A 19,166-nucleotide genomic window follows, 5' to 3' on the forward strand; every position below is an offset into this window, starting at 1 on the left:
TGCATGTACGTACTGCATCGATTTATTATAAAAATAGAAGAAGCGGTGAATACTATTTTAAATTCAAATTAGTTACAACTTTTCGATATTGAAAGAGATGGCAGTGCGCTTCATCAAAATGGAAGCCTCCATGGTATCGTCTTGTACTACGTAAAGGTCGTAATATTGTTAAACGATAATTAATAAAATTGTATTACTAAACTATTTCTAGCTCAATGTGTCTAAAATTCAATAAATTCGTTTCATGATAGGCTGTCATAAAGATTGTATGTTGATCACTGTTAGGTTAGATCGCCAGAAAAAAAAGAGACAATGTATTTTAGAATTTACCAAAAACTATTAAATAGCCACGCAAGACAAATACACACTAACGTATCTCGAATCTTGTGCAATCGATATTATGACCCTGTTACTAAACAACAACTCCGTTCCTCGCGTTTATACTGGACCGGATTTGGTGTACTAGTCATTGGGTTAAGTTATGCAGCAGTACCTTTATACAGAATATTTTGTCAGGTAATACAGTTAGCTTGGAAATAAAATACTTACTTTAAATATAACAAACTATTTACTTAACAGTCGTACAATTATGGTGGGGCGGTAACTGTTGGTCATGATAGCGATAAAGTAAAAACCATGGAACCCGTTAAGCATAGAGTAATAAAAGTGTCGTTTAATGCCGACACTGCAGCAACGATGCAGTGGAATTTTAAACCTCAACAAAATCATATAAAAGTTGTTCCTGGTGAAACTGCTTTAGCATTTTATACTGCTAAAAATCCATTAGATGTACCAATTATTGGTATATCAACTTATAATGTAGTACCATTTGAAGCAGCTGAGTATTTTAATAAAATTCAGTGCTTCTGTTTCGAAGAACAACAACTTAATCCGCACGAAGAAGTAAGTTTCTCTATAAATACTTATAAATAGTATTTATAAAAAACAATTATATTAAAAAAGATAATATTGTTTAATATGTATTGTTAAAGGTTGACCTGCCAGTATTTTTCTACATCGATCCACAGTTCGATGATGATCCTAGAATGCAGAATATCGATGAAATTATACTTTCCTACACGTTCTTCCAGGCTAAAGAAGGAGTTAAACTCCCCATACCGAGTTATATAAAAAAACATGTGACAAAAAACTAAAGAATACGTTAGCTTTTAAATAATATACAAAATTATATCGACACACAAATGTCTGATATTTCTTTAACAAATGTAAATTGAAATATCACTTGGCCTAAATTTCTTTAGGAGTGCATTTCAATCGTACAGAATAGTTATCCATAAAGATGCATTAAAACCTAAATAAAGCATTAATTGGATAAGCACGTCTAAGACTAGAAACTTTTTCTCGATCGATATACATTGCGTCGACCTTCAACGCAAGATCGTGCTCTAACGTTGTGCGTGTTCGTAATAATTTCTGATGCTGGTTCTCTAACTCTCGTAATGCCCGGTGCATTCTCTCCACTTGATGCTTTATGTCGTCAATTTCTTTTTGAAGACTGCAAAAATAGAGTGAGTGAGTAAATAAACTATACGAGTGTTTGACACTAGAATTTTTAAAATTTGTTAAAATGCACCTTATGTGAGCATAATCACGGCACAGTTCTAAATCTGGACGATGCATTCTAGCTTCCAATCTAGTATGCGCTACTTTAAATACATGACTTTTATCCACAATAGCTTTACGCATTAATTCTAAGTTTTTCTCCACATCAAATATTTCTTGTTGCACCTAAAGCAAATAACAAATTATATCAGTGTTTCACAGTACTGGATACATTTATTTCTACCTTTTGTAAATGCTGTTGAAGCTTAGTTTTAGCTTCGAGCAGTTCGGAAAATCTATGCGCTAAAGCATTGTTTGTGTTGCTCCATGCATCCCACATTTCTTGTCCAACTTTACTTATAAGAACTTCTGCATTTGTCCTCAACTGACAAGATTTGTTTCTTTCTGTCTGAGATTTTTGAACTATTTGGTTCGCTGCATCCATCCATGTTTCTTGTTCTGAAACACTAATGCAACAAATAAATTCTATTTTTTTGTATAATGATCATTTAGATATCAAGAATTTCATGTACCATGAATCGTATTTTTCAATGCCTGAATAGTATTGTAATCCATGGCTATAATTATTCAATTGATGACACATTGCATCTATTCCTAATGCATTTTCTTTATTTTTCAAATCTAATTCTAACTGATTTTGAGAGGCTCTGCAATCTCGTAGCTGAAAATGAAATCGAGTAAATTCTATAAAATTCCATCTTTCGATCTTATTTTACCTGCTCTTTACATCTATCTAAGCACATCTCCAGATTTTTCCTGTTTTGACGTAAGATTTCTATTTCTCTGAGTAAACATTTCTCTGAATCGTCGTGCACAAGTTCTGTACCTATATGACAGAATACAAATTATAATACTATTAATTCACATATATTTATAAGAATAATATAAACATTGAATTTCATTTTTCTAAATTTTATCAATCATCACCCTTTCTAGCTTCTCTATGATAAAGACATTCCTCTGCAATGTGCAACGGACCCTCGATATCTCTAATTGCTTTTTCTAAAACTGAGCGACAATCTTGAAGTCTTTCAATTTCTTGAAGCAATCTTTCTAATTCCGATACTACTTCGTTTCGCCAGAAATTGACATCATTTATTCTTTCACCAAGTCGTCTACCAGTGTCGAATTGTCCATTTTGCACTTTTTCTTCTGCATCCCTGATGAAGTAATTGTTTAGTATTATGCATTTATAGCAAAAAACGATTTAATTCATAATACACAATACTTACCTAATAATTCGTAAAGCATCGCTCCTTATTCTTTCTGAAAAATGTCTACACGAATCTGCTTCGTTATAATATTTTACCTGATTTTGAAACCATTCGTTAGGTGTGTATCTTGTATGAAGAGCTGTTTTTGCAGCGTGTACGGAATTACGTTCATATCCTGTCACTATATTTGGAAACTTCAACGAGTTTAGAGCATTTGCATTATCTAATGCATAATTTGATATTGACTTTGTAGCTCTGGAATAATCATTAATAACTTGACAATTATTATTGCTAAAATAAATAATAATAAAATCAATAAAAACTTACAAAGGAATAACTTCAATGTTTTTATATCCCATATGTGAACGCCAAGGTATTAAGTTATGTGTACCATTATAGTCCGTTCCATAATATGTTGGTATGGGTTTAATGCAAGGTATTGGTATATTACTTGTACTCCATGATTGTAATTGCTATAAATTTGGCACATAAGAAAAGCAGTAATATTTTTGAAAGGAGAAAGGTAGTATAAAAGGTGGTTCATATATTTTATTTTCAGAAACTGTGAAAGATAACATCTGAAATGTTTTTTGTTCTTGAACAAACTTTTAAAGATAGTTTATATTTACTTCTTTAAATGCATACGTAATGATTAATACTTATTATGGTATAAAGTGAAATGATGTGCTTATAATCAATGAAGCCGAAGGTGTAAAAAATGTTAAGAAGTTATCAGATTGTATGTTTTTTTTAAATAACTTAAATTCATCAAGTTTTTGTTTCATTTATCATTTTAATTACGATAAAAATGAAGTGATGCAATTTTCGTCCGATTCTTTTTAAGAAATATCTTCTTATCAAATATTTACGGAATTATCTGTCACGTTCAGTTAAATTCAACATGGCAGATGTACCTACCGACGTACCACAACGTAAGTACACGTGTAGTTAAGTCCTTTATGTTATTGTACAAACTATCAAATGAAACAATTGCAATTTTGTACTCCAAAGGTCATACGCAATTACAAATGTAATTTACAAAGAATCATTGTTACTTTATTAATATATTTAACGTTTATCCTTCAAGTATGAGGTTATACTATGCTATACACTATGCAATTAAGTATTTAGTTGAAATAATTACTAAAATTTCAAACGAATTGTCTGACGAGAAATAGTCATTCTTCCTTTTATATTTTTATAAACTTTTGTACATTTGATTTCTAACTTTAATATTCTACATGATCTTTATATATTTTGAAAGAAAACAAAATATAGTATCTCTTTAGATTGCCCTGGTACTACGAGCAAAGATGCAGGCAAAGCATCTATGTGTGCAGGATGTCCAAATCAAACACTATGTGCATCTGGTGCTACGAAACAACCGGATCCTGGTATAGCTCTTGTTAAAGAAAGACTTTCTACAGTCAAACATAAAATATTGGTACTATCTGGTAAAGGCGGAGTTGGAAAAAGTACTGTCACATCATTGGTGTCTAGAACTTTAGCAGCAACCAATTCTCATATAAATGTATGTATTAGTCTTGAATGCAAATAATACAAAGTAAGAATCTTTAAAAGTTAATTTATAAAAATTATAATTTTAAATTCCTTTGTTTTTCTACAATATTCAATATCTATTTATATACACTATGTTGTATATTACAAATTGAACATCAACTTCTTAGTAATAAAAGAACTCACCCTTTTTCCTGTACTAAGAATATTCATGTTGTTTTCTATGTACATACTGATCTAATAACTTCTAGTAGCTGGCTATGGTCTACAATACAGCTGTCAAAAGGAAATCCCTATATATGCTTATAAACCTATATATGTTGTATCAGTCTGTACCAGTTCCTTATTGATTATTTCAAACCTTAAATGCTTTACTGTAATCTTGGACACAAAGAATGAAAATATTTCTTAATATGTAAAAATTAACTTTGTGCATTTTTAATTGTAACAAACAATTTCATTTGTACTTGCAACTTAAATTTAATAATAAATATTCTAGGTTGCAGTATTGGATGTTGACATTTGTGGGCCATCTCAACCGAGAGTGCTGGGTGCATTAGGAGAACAAGTTCATCAAAGTGGATCAGGGTGGTCTCCAGTAGTAAGCATTTTCTATAAATACAGTTATATCAAATAAGTAATGCAAAATTTAAGTAAAGTTTATTTTTGTAGTACATTGAGGACAACTTGTCCCTAATGTCTATTGGATTTTTACTTGCCAGTCCAAACGATGCAGTGATATGGAGAGGACCAAAAAAGAATGGTATTTTCTTAATGCTTCTTCTGTGCCTGTAAATTTGATGCATATTTTGTTTTTGATTTTTGTTATATTTTTAGGAATGATCAAGCAATTTTTGTCAGAAGTTGATTGGGGCAGTTTGGATTATTTAATTTTGGACACACCCCCTGGGACATCAGATGAACATTTATCAACTACATCTTATCTTAAAGATACTGGTAATACAGGAGCAATAATTGTGACAACCCCACAACAAGTAGCTCTGTTGGATGTGAGAAAAGAGATTGATTTTTGTAGAAAAGTAAATGTTCCAATCTTAGGTGTTATTGAAAATATGAGTATTTTTGTTTGTCCTAAATGTAAGGCAAGTATCAGAAACGGTACAAAATCAATTGGACAATGTTACAAATTATCATTTACAAGAAACCATTTTTAAACAGGAGTCTGTTGAGATATTTCCTGCATCAACAGGTGGTGGTCGTGCAATGGCCAAAGAGCTTAATGTAGAATTTCTTGGTTCTCTACCATTAGATCCACTTTTGGCTAGATGCTGTGATGAGGGTAAAAATTTTCTAACTGAAGTTCCAGAATCACCAACAGTTTTTACACTACAAGACATTGTTCAAAGTAAGTAACTGTTTCATGAGTATTATGTATTTATTTATGTTCTATATTAAAAAAGAGTTTAGCATTTAATATTTCATTTCAGAAATTATGGAAAAATGTGAAGAACTAAAAGAAAATTGCCAAGTCAATTCAACGTGATAAAAATGTAATTTTTATTCCACAAAAATAAATGTGTATTAAAGTTGTGTATAAAACAATATACAAATTTAGTTTTCTTTATTTTTGAAAAATATGAATATGAATTTTGTAAATTTAATAAACGTCAACTTGTTTTAATTGCTTTAATAGTAATCATCTATTTTATCTATTAATATAATATATTTATGCAAAAAAAGTTGTAAACTATATTTCGATGTTTTGTAATTACGATCAAACTTTGAACTAATATTATAGCTATTTTAAATGTTTACTGTTACAAGTACGCTTTCATCGCGAGCGTAAAAATAAAACTGGTTGATAAGTAAGTGTTACACTGTTAGTAAAGCGCTTCGACATTGTGATCGCTACAGGACATGAAATTTGACGGGATATGAATACCTTTTAATAAAGAATCGTAAGTAATTGAATTAATAGAAACAAAAAATCTATGTTATCATCATAAGTTTAGTAATGTAGTCGGTTTTTAAAATATACTGCAACGATAAATACATGTTTACTAAAAAGTACCCTTTTATAATTTAAAAATAATTTGAAAGTATGTTGAATACTATATTGAAATACGTATAAAACGGACGTGGATATAATACAAATTATTCTATATTTTAAATACGATTGCATTTCATACACGGCATTAAGGTTATATTATGACTCATTGCACACTGAGAATAACAAAACTTTGATGTCTCTTTGTTTGATTGCTACAGCCATTTTATACTTTTTATAGCTAATAATAGTTCATTATATATATACTATTGTTTCAGTCAACAGATTATTTAGATAACTAACAATTTGTTTACAGTCAGAAATCTGTCAAAATGATTGACAAAGGAATGGATCGTTTGATTATTGAAGAAGATTTAGAGAAATCGTATCTGTCAAAGAATGATCCTATAACAGAATCTCCAAAATTAAATATGTCGATAAAAATTGATACGAAAGAAACGAAACATCATCCAATGAAAAATATACCTTTAAAAATTTATTTAAGATATATATTGCCATGTGATATTTTGAGATCAATTTTTGTTATTATTCTTTTCTGTACCTTAATATTATTCATAAGACAGGCTAAATATATTGTTATCGAGGTGTATGAGGTAAACATAAATTCTGTTAAAGATAATGAAAGTGCCCAGAGTAGAAGTCATAAATTAATCGACACTTCTAATGGTATAACTATAAATCAAAAGTATGAATACCATGTAGGTTTTGTTGATATAATATTTCAATCACCTGAAATTATGCAAGTAAGTTTTACACAATGTAATTATAAATTTATAAAGTGGCTTTAAAGTATATTATAGTACAATATAGTTTTTCTATAGTAATCATTATTTGTTATTGATAATAATTTTGATGTATTATAAGCAGTGTAATAATGTTCCGGAAATATTACGTTTTGATTGTTACCCTGAACCTGGGGTATCGGAATCTTCTTGTACAAGCAGAGGCTGCTGTTGGAGACCGCTCACCAAACAGAATTTAACTGTACCAGTTCCTTCAAAAATTCCACTTTGCTATTACCCAAAGGATTGGACTATATATAAATATGAAAATTTTAGTCAAGAAAAAAACGAATTTTCTGGATTTCTTAAAAAAACAGGAAGTTCGTTTTATGAAAATGATCTACCTCTTATTAAAGTAGAAGCTAGCAGTATAAGCAATTCAATTTTGCATTTAAAAATGTACGATGCTTTAAAAAAACGATATGAACCACAGTGGCCTATCAGATCTGATTCTAAACCATTTACACAAAGAAATAGTAGTGTAAAGTATACATTAGATACTGATACTACTAAACCTGGTTTTAAAGTATCTAGGGCCGAGGATGGTATAGTATTGTAAGTAATGCACAAAATTAATTTAAATTTTGAACACATGTAAATTACAATAATAATGAACCTATATTAATTGGTTCATATAATATTAATGTTTTCTTTTCAAATTCAGATTTAATTCTATTGATGTTGGAGGTTTCATATTTGCTGATCAATTCTTGCAAATAAGTGCTCTTTTGCCAACTCACAACATTTATGGTATTGGCGAACATCGATCAAGCTTAAAATTAAACACTAATTGGCAGATATTTACATTGTTCAATAAGGATCAAGTACCAACAGAAAATGTACGTAGAAACATTTTAACATATCATTTCAAATTACTCTTCTTTGTGTACAGAGTATCTTGAATTTAGGCAAATTTATATGGAGCTCATCCCTTTTACTTAATAATTGAAAATTCTGGTAAATCTCATGGAGTTTTATTCCTCAACAGTAATGCTATGGGTACAAATTTCTTTTGAATCATTTTTCATTATTCTTTCTTCATACATATCCACAAATATTTATCAAAACAATTATCATTTCCAGATGTGATACTACAACCTTCCCCTGGTATAACATTTCGAACCATTGGTGGTATTTTTGACATATACTTCTTTCTGGGACCAACTCCAGCAGATGTTATAAAACAATACTCCGAAGTAGTGGGTAAACCATTTCTCCCTCCATATTGGTCCCTCGGTTTTCATTTATGCAGGTACGAACGTTAAATTATAGCAAAGTGCAACTTTAACATTTTTTAATATATCTTGTAATAACTTAGATATGGATATGGGACTTTAAACAAAACAAAAGAAGTATGGAACAGGACTATAGCAGCAGGAATTCCATTTGTAATGTTTACCTATATGTATAGATTATTTATGCGACTAAGCGAAATAAATTTGATTGTTTTAATCACGTTGTATTATATTCAGGATACTCAATGGAATGATTTAGATTACATGGATAAAAATAACGATTTTACGTACAATTTGGATAAATTCAAGGATCTACCGGAATTCGTGAATGAAATACATTCTGTATGATTGTACCGATTGCATATGTACTTAAAATATTTCGGTCGAAGCATCTTATAACATGTTATATATTACAGAAAGGAATGCATTTTATTCCTATAATCGACGCTGGAATATCCGCTTCTGAAAGTAATGGATCTTACATGCCGTACGACGAAGGTCAGAGAGAAGATTTGTTTATAAAGGATGGAGAAACTAATAAAACATTTATCGGCAAAGTTTGGAATTTTGGTTCCACTGTTTGGCCCGACTTTACGAATCCTAAATCACAAGACTATTATTATCGTATGATGGACAATTTGCACCACGCAATTGCATTCGACGGTGCTTGGATCGTATGTATCTACTTTTAGTTGAGAGTAAGAGTACTAATACTTCTTTAATCGCGTCTTACGTTTACCAGGATATGAACGAACCATCCAATTTTTACGACGGTCTGAAAACGGGGTGTTCAAAAAATAACTTAGATTATCCAAAATACGTTCCTCACATCGTCGGAAGTGTACTCGCGACGAAAACTGTGTGTATGAATGCTAAACACTATTCAGGAGTGCACTACGATCTTCACAATACTTATGGTACGAGCCACGCGATAGCTACAAATTAGTAAGTATACCGGTCAGCAAATGTGTAAATTAAAATAAGACGTTTATTATTTAATAAACTTATTTGAAATTATTATATAATTGAACAAAAAATTGATGCAGCGCGCTGACTAAAACTCGGAATAAAAGACCGTTCATAATTTCACGTTCGACGTGGGTAGGACACGGACATTATGCTGGTCATTGGACAGGGGATGTTTATTCTACATGGTAATTAATATACATACACAGTACGAACCGTCGCCGAACCAATACTTCTATTAACTGTCATCATTCATTAGGCACGATTTAAAAATGAGTATCCCTGCGATATTATCGTTCAATTTTTATCAAATACCAATGGTTGGTGCGGATATTTGCGGATTCAATGGAAATACCACAAGTGCGTTGTGCAATCGCTGGATGCAACTTGGTTCTTTTTATCCTTTCTCTCGTAACCATAATTCCGACGACACAATCGTTCGTACTGTTGCTTATTTAAAAACTCGTTAAATATATTCGATATTATATATACACACGTATACGTAGGAGCAAGATCCGGTCGCACTGGGTGATTTAGTGGTGCAATCGTCAAAACGCGCTCTTAAGATACGTTATTGGCTTTTACCGTATTTATACACCTTATTTTTCCGAGCGCACAAATTTGGGGAAACTGTGGCGCGGCCATTATTTTTCGAGTAGGTGTTTCAACCACGACCTTTCTTTGAGAACACCCATAAAAACTTCCCTTTGTTTCAGATTTCCCAATGATCCAACCACGTACGATATAGACACTCAGTTCTTGTGGGGACATTCTCTGATGATTATTCCAGTTTTAGAAGAAGTAAGGCAACATGAGATTCGTAATGATTAACGAATCAGTACGTCGTAGATCTAACTTGTAAGTGAAATAGTAATTTAATAATCATTTCGTACGTTGTTGTCGCCAGAACGAGGTAAAGGTAACGGCTTATTTGCCACGTGGAGTCTGGTACGATCTTTATACGAAGAAAGCTCTATTTGCGGTGGACAAACACGTTACGTTGAATGCGCCGCTCGATACCATACCGTTAATGGTTCGTGGAGGGTCTGTTTTGCCGGTTCAAAAACCAGCTGCAACTACAACCGACAGTAGGAAAAACAATTTGGAGTTGTTAATTACGTTGGATCGTTATAATAAGGCAGAAGGAGAGTTGTATTGGGACGACGGCGACAGTTTAGGTATCGTAATACCATGTAACCGAATATTTACATATTCAGCTCTACCGGTTGACACCAGTGTCGTCTTATGCGCTTGATCATCATCGCAATTTTTCTCTTTTTGCAAACTTATTCTAGACTCGATCGAAAAGAGACAGTATTTGTGGGTGTCTTTTGTCGTCGAGAACAATACTTTGATCAATTCTCTAGAGAAGGGATGTGCTTTCGACGAGAAAGTCGTTCTTGACGAAATACAAATATGGGGAGTAACGTCCAACGTCACGGAAGTTGTCTTAAACAGTAGTCAGATAAAATTCAAATATATTGCCAAAAAAACCGTGAGTTAAAATTTTCTGCAACACGAAAAGTCGCAATGCGTTTCCTTTTCACCGATGCCTGAGTATACAGATATGATTTTATTATTGAATTTTTTTCCAGTGTTTGTTCATATACAATCTACAAATGGATTTAAGAAAACAGTTTACCCTTTATTGGAAGTACGGTCATCCGGCCTAAATAATCAACGACAAAGATTAAGCTCGCGCTTATAATCTTTAACGATAATTTCGATGCGTCGAGTCTTCTATATAATTTCATGAACGCGATCCGTGAGTGTTATTACTCTTTACAAGTTAATGCGGGTGATATTACTCTTTATACGTTATTACTCGTAATATAAAATATAATCCTCTTTCGTTCTGAATACGATTTTTGCTACTATACAATATATACACGTGTATGTATGTTTCTATGCGTTAAAATAAATACTTGTATAAAGAAAAAACATTTTATTCGAATCACTGTTTCGACGTACAGTACAACATACAGTACGGCACGAATTACGTAATATTTATGGCACTAATGAAAAACAATAAATAGAAATTTGAATCTTTCGGTAATGCGTGCTCAACGGAAAAAAGAACGAGGAAAAAACGCGTAACGTAAATGTCCAGGAACGCTCGTCCGTAATCGTCACGCGAGTGACAGCGAAAGATAACAACAGCACATTCGATCGCGCACGCAACATTCGTAGCGTTGACCAAGAATTTCTCTTTTTTTTTTCTTCTTTTTTTTTTCTGTTTTTGTTTTGCTTTGGCACCGTAACTTAAAAGTAACTCGAGAATCGTAAGCGTTTTCGTCGAAACATCGAAATCTCCGCCTCGAGTTCCTTCCGTGTTACTTCTTTTCTTTCTGTCTAAACTTCGCGCGGCTGAACGTGCGCGCAATGTCCCCTTTGACCTCGATCTATATTCTACATTCTATATTCAATGTCCCGCGACCCCTATTTGCATTTCTATGCCGGACAGAAGAGTAGATTTCGATCTTTCGAATAAATTTCGAAACAATATGTCACCGTTCGTGTCAATATAATCTTGCCGCGGCTCACCTACACGCGTGAACGTACTGCCGAGTGAATTCTCGCGACAGACACGTTGTTGAACAATCGTTAATCTATTCGCGAATATTCGACGAAAATTCTGAAATTACATCGAGTTCTATCGTCAAGTTTTCGCCGCTGTTTACCAACAAAATTGTTACTCTTTGGATTTCGGTAAACCTCGACAACCGCGTTTCGTATTCTTAAAAGACATCGGTTGCGAACAACAAACATAACTTTCGATCGTAAAACATTTTAACCGTATAACGAATGTCCGCTTACAAATTTCGATTTTCACTGATCGATACGAGTACGATAGTAGGTACTATTCGAAATATTTGCGCAATACAAAATAGCACCCTGCTGAACGTTCTACAGAATTAAAACGTTTTTAACGAATTAAACATATTACACGGTGCAGTATTAATATAATAGGAAACGCATTAACGTATTATTTCGTTTGTCTTCAACCTATCGCACAGTAATATAACGTATATTCCTATGCGTATATGGATATATATATATGTGTGTGTGTGTGTATATATATATATATATTTATATATCTTTTCTCAATGACTAATATATATCAATCTTGCAACCTTGTTCATTATTGTCTGCTCACATTTACTTACACCTATCTAAAGGATATCGCGCTTCTTCCGAGCAATTAAACGTACAATACGGCAATACACACGAATGCTTACCGAGGTCAGATAACGAATAACCATGTCAACTATAATAGAAACGGAGCGAGGGTAAGGCCTTTCGGCATCGAAGTCTCCATTCTCAGCGTACTCGTGAACACAACAGAATCGCGCGTCGCTTTTCATGTACCAAGCTCTACGAAATATTTTTAAAGTTTCGAGTATAATTTTACTTGATCCGGAACCTTGCGTCGCTCTCGCAACGAAAAGGAAAATTGTCTCGAGACAATGCGCGCAGTAATTTAAACTTCGCTACATTTTGTTGCAACGTGAAAAAGAAAACGGGAAAAAATAAATCTATGGCTTCGTGCAACGAAAAACCGTCCAATTACGATCAATAAAGTTAGATCGTAAACTTTTCGACAACTTGGTACACGCTTTGCGCGTATAAATACGACGATAACGTTTAGCTAAAAGAACATATTGCAATAAGTGACGTACGATTCTAAGATCGCGTTTAGCCTCTTCAATATTCGTAAAGGATCGCCTAAGAACCTAAGCAAACATATCCTAAAGTGTGCAATTATAATGATGTTTCAACGACACCGTACGTGCGTGCACTCGCATGCATAAATATACGCTAAGAAATATGGCAAGAAGTTTTCTAAGATTTCACATATCTTACGCATTTTTGCGCCCAAAATATACCTCTTTTTTCCTATACATACTAGATAAAAAAAAAAATCAATCGAAAAACGTACGGTTCGATCGATCGAAACGAGTCCTCGATCTGTTTCGTCATTGTCGACCCGGTCGATCGACGAGGCTTGGATTTTTCTTACCACGCAATTTAAATGTGTACCGTACATTCTTTCGCGTATCACGAGCAACGTATATTCCCTATATAACAACGCAAACAACGCACACTCTTTGATATTATAATGCGGCAAGTACAATGACAAATGGCACCCGTGGAGAAAATACACACGAACGCGACTTAACCTTTTCGGAAACGTGTTTCTTCCTTCGAAACAAACAAAAATTCAAGTCGATATCGACCAATGACATCTATCAGCTTCGCGACGATGTTGTCGCATTGTATCCTTAGGAGACGCAATTGTAAACATTTATTTAAAATTATAGCGGTTATCTCTTACGTTAGTCGTATTTACGAGAAACTTTGAAACTAAATGCGCGCGTTCCCGAAGAGGTTAATCAACGCATCGACTGTCGAAAATATACACAGGCACGGCAAAGCGACATCTACGCCTTCTGTGCCACGGTAATACTTACGAATCGAACAAATAACAAAGAACGGTATACTTGCCCGTAAAGAAAACAACAAGGAAGTTTCACGTATAGTCGCAATGTTGTTATGGAAACATGCAATCTCAGCGTCTGCCGTTAATGCTTTATATTTTACATGACAGTCTATCGTTAGTTTTCCACAAGTTTCTTCTTACGTCTACCAGAGGCCACAAACGTAACGATTCATCATACAAGGAGCCGACACGAGAGGCAACGACAATTGTGCCTATCCGTCGTACATCGTTAGTCCCACAGACGCGGTGATTGGACGTTTGACGAATCTTACCGAAAGATATCACGATACTCGCTCGAACGTAAAGAGAAACACATACGTAAGTATTTAGTTACAGTTATTTCGACACTTTTGCTTCGAGACTGAAATCGTACAACTACGCGTTCTAACCTTGGAATAGTAGATTTTACAACGCCACCGTACTGTTGTCCAACACGACCGCGCCGTACAACACGTAAACAATCCCAAACACTTTACAATCGTCGTTCGAACAATCCTATCGATCACAGTTGTACGACTCGTTGCACGATGAATGTAATTACGAAAGTGCCCGAACGGAAAATTTGTCAAAATTAAACGCATCGCTTATTTAGCGTTAGCAGTCAACCTCGAAAGGTATAAGAACTACTATAATGTACGATCTCGTAATTTTCAATGCGTTACTTCTCGAAATCTTACAATTGGTATAGTTACATATATACGTGTATATATGTAAACGATACAGCAACAAAAAAAAAGAGGTGGCAATTTTTCGATACGAAAAAATTGTACTTAAAAAGATACGAAAGTATAAGTTAAATTTATTGCCGCGAGCGACGAATTGACGAGCACCGATCTTCAAAGAAGACATAAAAGAACACCAAGTTCGGTCAATTTCGTAATCAACGTCGTTCGTAATCGGTCTATGGCCCCTGTACTTCTAACCGATCTCTCCGCTGAATTGCACGCGACGTCTGTCGCACTCTTCCCGTTAAATGGTAAATCAGTCGTCGATCTCCTAACTAACGCACCTTAACGAATGATAGAGTCGTAGGAGAGAAAGAAATTGTTGAAATTTCATTATAGACATCGCGTTTGCACATTGGACTAGCAAATAATCAACGTTAAATTAAACAAAAAGAATTCTATATAAAACGTTACCGACTTTCGGTCGTTCCCTCGGGGAAATTACACGAGGTTTCTCGACAATCCGTGTACATCTCTCTGCGCGATCTCGCTCGTTTGGGAACGATTGTTCGTGGAAACTCGGTTCCAGCGATCTTTGGTGAGGCAGTTAGAAACGATTAATCGGCAAATCGCAAGTTTCGTTTAGGTAGCTGTAAGCGTTTCCAAGATGTCTTCCGGGCACTTGTTCAACCTACGGAAGTTCTCCCAGTGTTCTTTGGGCACGGTCCACTTGAGAAATATCTCGAGATTTCTGGTGAGTGTCTCGAGTTCCGTGAGACCGTCACGCGCGACCGGAACTCGGCCGGCGGATATCAGGGAATCGTGTAGGACCTCGTCGATCAGTCGTTTTCCAAATCCTAGTTCGTCGAGTCTCTCCTGTTTGCTGATCCTCTTTAGAAGCACGGCGAGCAACAGCCTCATCCTCTCCACGGTCATCACCCGGTACTTGGATGGCGGTGGGGATGGTTTCTCGACGATTTCGGTGATAATCGTCTCCGAGTTGTTCGACCCGTCGGTATTGCTCGATCCGTGTTGCTCCGGATGGCAAGTCTTCTCGTGGCACTCGAGATCGTTCTTGATCCTGAAGAAACTCTTGCACCGTTTGCAAGCGTACGGCTCGTTTCTACCGTGGATACACTTCATGTGCTTCTTCCAATGGGGCAATTGAGTGAAACCGGCGTTACACTCGGCGCATTTGAACGGTCTCTCGCCGGTGTGACGTCTGGTGTGCAACTTGAGGGCTGTGGAGTGAGCGAACGCTTGCCAACAGACCAGACACCTGAACGGTCTCTGACCGGAGTGGGTTCTCTGGTGAACGGTCAGTTGGGACTTCTGGGCGAATCTTTGGCCGCAGGTGGCGCATCCGTGGGGTCGGTCGCGCGCGTGCGTCCTCATGTGTTGCGGTAGATGACCTTTGAACGTTTTGTTGCAGATGACGCAAAGAAATGACTTTACGTCCCTGTGGAGGCATTCCAGGTGTTTCTTGAGAGCGTCCCGGCGCACGAACGCGCGTCCACAGATCTCGCATTTGTGGTCCTTCTGGCCGTTGTGACGTTTCACGTGCAAGGCAAGGTTCGCGGCGCACGTGAACGTGCCCGAGCACAGCCCGCAACGATACGGCTTTACCTGGCTGTGAGTGCGTCGATGCTGCACCAGCTGACCGCCACGGGCGAAGCTCTTGTCGCACTCGGGGCACTTGTACGGCTTGAACCCGGTGTGGGTCCTCACGTGAAGCTTCAGCCTCTCTTTGAGCGGGAACTCCTTGCCGCATTCGTCGCACTTGAAGATCGGCCCGGCGCCGTGCACGATCTTGTAATGGTTTCGGAGACCACCGCTACCTTTGAACCGCGCTTCGCAGACCACGCAGCAGTATTTCTTCTCCTCGTACTCGGTCCCGTTCGTCGACAACGCTTCGTCGTCGTCGACGCTCCGTGTACCGGTGTTCCCGACGTCTAGCCCACGGTACTCCTTCTTCGAGGATTCGTCGTTGCTGGACGCGTCCAGAGCCAACGAGTTGGCGCATATGTTTCGAACCTTGCCCCGATTCCCTCGCAACACGTTGTTGTTCTCACCCTCGAGGAGATAATTCGCCTCTATGATCGCCTCGATGCTCAAACAGGATCGATCGGCTCCACGATCGGACTCTCGGTCGTCGATCGGTTCACCCGACGATGGAATCGTTTCTTCGAACAACGCGGCATCGGTGTTCCCCGAGTAATCGTTCCCGTAATCCCGATTCGTGTTCTCAGTGTACAAGGTGTCCCGCCGGAACACGTAAATCTCGTCGTCGAAGTCCTTGCCACGATCAAAGTCCAGGTAACCTTCTTCCTCGTAACCGGACAACGATCCCTTCTCCTCTCTGTAACCGTTCGGTCGTCGACTCGTCGATTCTTCGTTCCCTTCGTCGTCTTCTCTGGCGAGTTTCTTCTTACGCGGTTTCGCGCGCGCGACGCTCTTCCTACCGATACCCTTCCGTTTCCGTTTCACCGCGTCGCCCTCGAACGTCCGATCCTCGAGCTTCTCTTTACCATCGCGCAACTTACTCCCTCGCGATTGTTTCTCGTTCCCTTGTCTAGCCTGGCGCTCGAGTTTACCGCAGAACGCGAACTCCCGCAAACGGAACTCCTGTTCGTCCTCGATGCAACCATCGCTGGCGAATCTTCGAAGCACCTTCAACGCGTCGGTGGTCGCGTTCGCGTCCGTGTCCAGGTTCTCGTTCGCGGTCTCATCGGTGTCCTCGAAGATACCGTTCTCCCTGATCCGCGATTGTTTCACAGGCAACAGTTCCGTGAGCTGGACCTCCTCGCGCGGCGGTTCGGATCCGACCGTTTCGTTCAGAACGGTTTGTTGCACATTGAGCGTGGCCATTTGCCTTCTCGTGTCTTTCCACGATCCTCGTAAACAGCCCCGTGGTAGGTGGTGGTGGTGGTGGTGGTTGCCCTCAGCCACGAGAGACTTCGACGCTCGACGCCATTTATCGCGTCGTCGCGTCGTCGCGCGACACTGGAACCGATCGTGAATATTCGTTCGGGACCGATCGTATCGCGCACGGGCTCTACCGACGTTTTTTTTCTTTTTTTTTTCTTATTCGTTTTATCGCCGGGCGATTGGTCTTCGTGGAAATGAAATCGGTAACGAAAACGCCCGGCAACGAAGCGCGTTAGTCAACAGCGGGGACGCGTACGCGCGCGTCGCCCGACTACGCTCCGGTTATCGGGCTCTTATCTCTCCGATAGTCTCGTCGACTTTCTCTCTCTCTCTATTTCTCTCTGTTCTTGCTACGCTGGCATTTCTTCCACCGTCGGTACGATTCCTAACGCAACGATACGTTCCCGTTCGTACGCGATTCGCGATCGTTCGAAGGGCTGGTCTAATTCTCGCGATCGTTTCGACCTCGCGTCGTATTCTCCATCGAGGGTACGAAACGATAGAAGCGGTCGAGGAACGGGTAAGGGGAAAAATTCGCGATGGTCGAATCAATCGTTTCTCCCGTTCCCGAGGGTAGTTTCGTTCTCTAGCCGCTTGTCACGCACGCTCGGCCCGAACAACGATCACCCGTGTCTCGCGTGTTGCTGCCGTTTGCTTACCCGGAAATACGAGGACGGTTCGTGCGCGCATTGGAATCACCGAGAAGGGTTAGATACCGGAAGTCGAGCAAAAGCGTCGACTCTGACGGTTTGTTTTCCGCGGTGGCGTTCCGCGAACGACCGAGTCGAAATCGAGCCGAATCGCGTTCCCCGTGTACGATCGGTACCGGTTGCGAGAGTTCCCCGTTTCGTTTCACGTTCGTACGTGCAAGAGGAGGATTCGGTCGCGGGCAGACAACGACGGGTCGGCCGTCGATAAAAAGGGACGACAGAAACCGCGTGCGTGTTCCTCCGTGCCCGTCGCCGCGACGATCGACCGACTGCGAGAGCTTCCTCTTCCTCGCGACGATACGCCGTTTCCTCGACGGCGATTGCGCGCCTTTTTCCACGCAAGCGCAATTCGCGGTCGATATCGGTCTGATTTCACCCCCCACCCCAACCCCCACCCCCACCCCCACCCCCCAACCCCTGCGCACCCTGTTGCCTTGCTGCCCTGCCGGCGGAGAGAGACTCTTTCTCCTATACCCCTTTCGTTCTACCGACCCCCCTGCTCGCGTACCGTCTGCGACCTCTCACCTTTCTCCCTTGCGACTCTATCGCTCGCTACTCCCGCCTCCGATTCCCCCCTCTCCCCGCCAACCGGCATTATTTCCCTTCGATTCGACCGATTACTCGTCCCGATCTACGACGATCCGCGCGACCCTACCGCGCACGCTTTCTCGCGCATCTTTCGAATCTCGCTCGCCCGTCACCCGTAGGTTTCGAAACCCGCACCTACGGTACTCGGTTAACCTATCGTTTCTTTCGTTCTTTATTATTTTTCGGGGAACACCGTTACGCATCGACGTTACCGGCGCAGGTAAGAGTCGCTCTTCGTATCGCGATCAATCTTTTTTTTTTCTTTTGTTTTTTTTGGCGAGTCGACTTAAAGCTTAACCGTACGATTCTTTGGTGATTACCACAGGATACACGTGCACCAGATACGTTCGAATACGAAACTTCGTTCGAGAACCGCCGCCGACGAAATCACGACGCAATTCGTGATACAATCCGCTTACTTATCGCGCTTCTATATTTACGCTTTG

The 19,166-nt window shown here is 38.4% G+C and overlaps 5 protein-coding genes across 10 annotated transcripts; 3 read left to right on the forward strand and 2 right to left on the reverse strand.

Moving 5' to 3' along the window:
- The first annotated feature begins 91 nt into the window (after positions 1–91).
- Positions 92–1,787, forward strand: Cox11 (Cytochrome c oxidase copper chaperone COX11). The gene is made up of 3 exons (XM_076316589.1): positions 92–516; positions 580–903; positions 993–1,787. Exons 1-3 carry the CDS (start codon positions 313–315, stop codon positions 1,152–1,154), a joined length of 690 nt encoding a protein of 229 aa, XP_076172704.1. The 5' UTR covers positions 92–312; the 3' UTR covers positions 1,155–1,787.
- Positions 577–5,653, reverse strand: LOC143149324 (tektin-3). Of its 4 annotated transcripts, XM_076316577.1 has the most exons (9): positions 4,503–4,953; positions 3,126–3,271; positions 2,817–3,053; positions 2,512–2,744; positions 2,301–2,410; positions 2,097–2,245; positions 1,808–2,030; positions 1,595–1,749; positions 577–1,516 (listed from the first exon to the last, which is right to left on the reverse strand). In XM_076316577.1, the coding sequence occupies exons 1-9, from the start codon at positions 4,545–4,547 to the stop codon at positions 1,306–1,308; spliced, it is 1,509 nt and encodes a 502-aa protein (XP_076172692.1). In that variant the 5' UTR covers positions 4,548–4,953; the 3' UTR covers positions 577–1,305. The 4 variants fall into 4 exon arrangements, with proteins under 4 accessions (XP_076172692.1, XP_076172691.1, XP_076172693.1 ...); XM_076316576.1 differs by having other exon boundaries at positions 577–1,749; positions 4,503–5,653; XM_076316578.1 differs by lacking the exon at positions 4,503–4,953 and adding an exon at positions 3,717–3,824 and having other exon boundaries at positions 577–1,749.
- Nubp1 (NUBP iron-sulfur cluster assembly factor 1) lies at positions 3,637–5,887 on the forward strand. 2 transcript variants are annotated; one of them, XM_076316582.1, is made up of 7 exons: positions 3,637–3,730; positions 4,088–4,329; positions 4,816–4,917; positions 4,989–5,079; positions 5,154–5,419; positions 5,496–5,682; positions 5,765–5,887. In XM_076316582.1, the coding sequence occupies exons 1-7, from the start codon at positions 3,700–3,702 to the stop codon at positions 5,818–5,820; spliced, it is 975 nt and encodes a 324-aa protein (XP_076172697.1). In that variant the 5' UTR covers positions 3,637–3,699; the 3' UTR covers positions 5,821–5,887. The 2 variants fall into 2 exon arrangements, with proteins under 2 accessions (XP_076172697.1, XP_076172698.1); XM_076316583.1 differs by having other exon boundaries at positions 3,696–3,730; positions 4,077–4,329.
- A 147-nt stretch (positions 5,888–6,034) lies between these two features.
- LOC143149320 (lysosomal alpha-glucosidase) lies at positions 6,035–11,265 on the forward strand. 2 transcript variants are annotated; one of them, XM_076316569.1, is made up of 17 exons: positions 6,035–6,235; positions 6,641–7,088; positions 7,210–7,682; positions 7,792–7,966; positions 8,036–8,126; positions 8,211–8,379; positions 8,446–8,515; positions 8,600–8,704; positions 8,779–9,036; positions 9,105–9,307; positions 9,409–9,516; positions 9,588–9,765; positions 9,835–9,983; positions 10,045–10,129; positions 10,236–10,506; positions 10,624–10,823; positions 10,924–11,265. In XM_076316569.1, exons 2-17 carry the CDS (start codon positions 6,657–6,659, stop codon positions 10,999–11,001), a joined length of 3,045 nt encoding a protein of 1,014 aa, XP_076172684.1. In that variant the 5' UTR covers positions 6,035–6,235; positions 6,641–6,656; the 3' UTR covers positions 11,002–11,265. The 2 variants fall into 2 exon arrangements, with proteins under 2 accessions (XP_076172684.1, XP_076172685.1); XM_076316570.1 differs by having other exon boundaries at positions 7,213–7,682.
- On the reverse strand, positions 7,558–18,491 carry LOC143149322 (uncharacterized). The gene has a single exon (XM_076316572.1). The coding sequence runs from the start codon at positions 17,360–17,362 to the stop codon at positions 15,137–15,139; it is 2,226 nt and encodes a 741-aa protein (XP_076172687.1). The 5' UTR covers positions 17,363–18,491; the 3' UTR covers positions 7,558–15,136.
- Positions 18,492–19,166: the final 675 nt, after the last annotated feature.

Source organism: Ptiloglossa arizonensis, chromosome 7 (genome assembly GCF_051014685.1).
Source record: "Ptiloglossa arizonensis isolate GNS036 chromosome 7, iyPtiAriz1_principal, whole genome shotgun sequence".
Taxonomy (NCBI): Eukaryota; Metazoa; Arthropoda; class Insecta; order Hymenoptera; family Colletidae; genus Ptiloglossa; species Ptiloglossa arizonensis.

Coding starts and splice junctions, on each gene's coding strand:
- LOC143149322 (XM_076316572.1), bottom strand. CDS start 17,362: ATGGCCACGCTCAATGTGCAACAAACCGTTCTGAACGAAACGGTCGGA.
- LOC143149320 (XM_076316569.1), top strand. CDS start 6,657: ATGATTGACAAAGGAATGGATCGTTTGATTATTGAAGAAGATTTAGAG. Junction 8,127..8,210: donor CCTCAACAGTAATGCTATGG/GTACAAATTTCT, acceptor TATCATTTCCAG/ATGTGATACTACAACCTTCC. Junction 10,824..10,923: donor AATATATTGCCAAAAAAACC/GTGAGTTAAAAT, acceptor ATTTTTTTCCAG/TGTTTGTTCATATACAATCT.
- Cox11 (XM_076316589.1), top strand. CDS start 313: ATGTATTTTAGAATTTACCAAAAACTATTAAATAGCCACGCAAGACAA. Junction 517..579: donor TATACAGAATATTTTGTCAG/GTAATACAGTTA, acceptor TTTACTTAACAG/TCGTACAATTATGGTGGGGC. Junction 904..992: donor AACTTAATCCGCACGAAGAA/GTAAGTTTCTCT, acceptor GTATTGTTAAAG/GTTGACCTGCCAGTATTTTT.
- Nubp1 (XM_076316582.1), top strand. CDS start 3,700: ATGGCAGATGTACCTACCGACGTACCACAAC. Junction 4,918..4,988: donor GATCAGGGTGGTCTCCAGTA/GTAAGCATTTTC, acceptor TTATTTTTGTAG/TACATTGAGGACAACTTGTC. Junction 5,683..5,764: donor ACTACAAGACATTGTTCAAA/GTAAGTAACTGT, acceptor ATTTCATTTCAG/AAATTATGGAAAAATGTGAA.
- LOC143149324 (XM_076316576.1), bottom strand. CDS start 4,547: ATGTACATAGAAAACAACATGAATATTCTTAGTACAGGAAAAAGG. Junction 3,272..4,502: donor TTCTTAGTACAGGAAAAAGG/GTGAGTTCTTTT, acceptor CCAAATTTATAG/CAATTACAATCATGGAGTAC. Junction 2,411..2,511: donor TCATAGAGAAGCTAGAAAGG/GTGATGATTGAT, acceptor TCTGTCATATAG/GTACAGAACTTGTGCACGAC.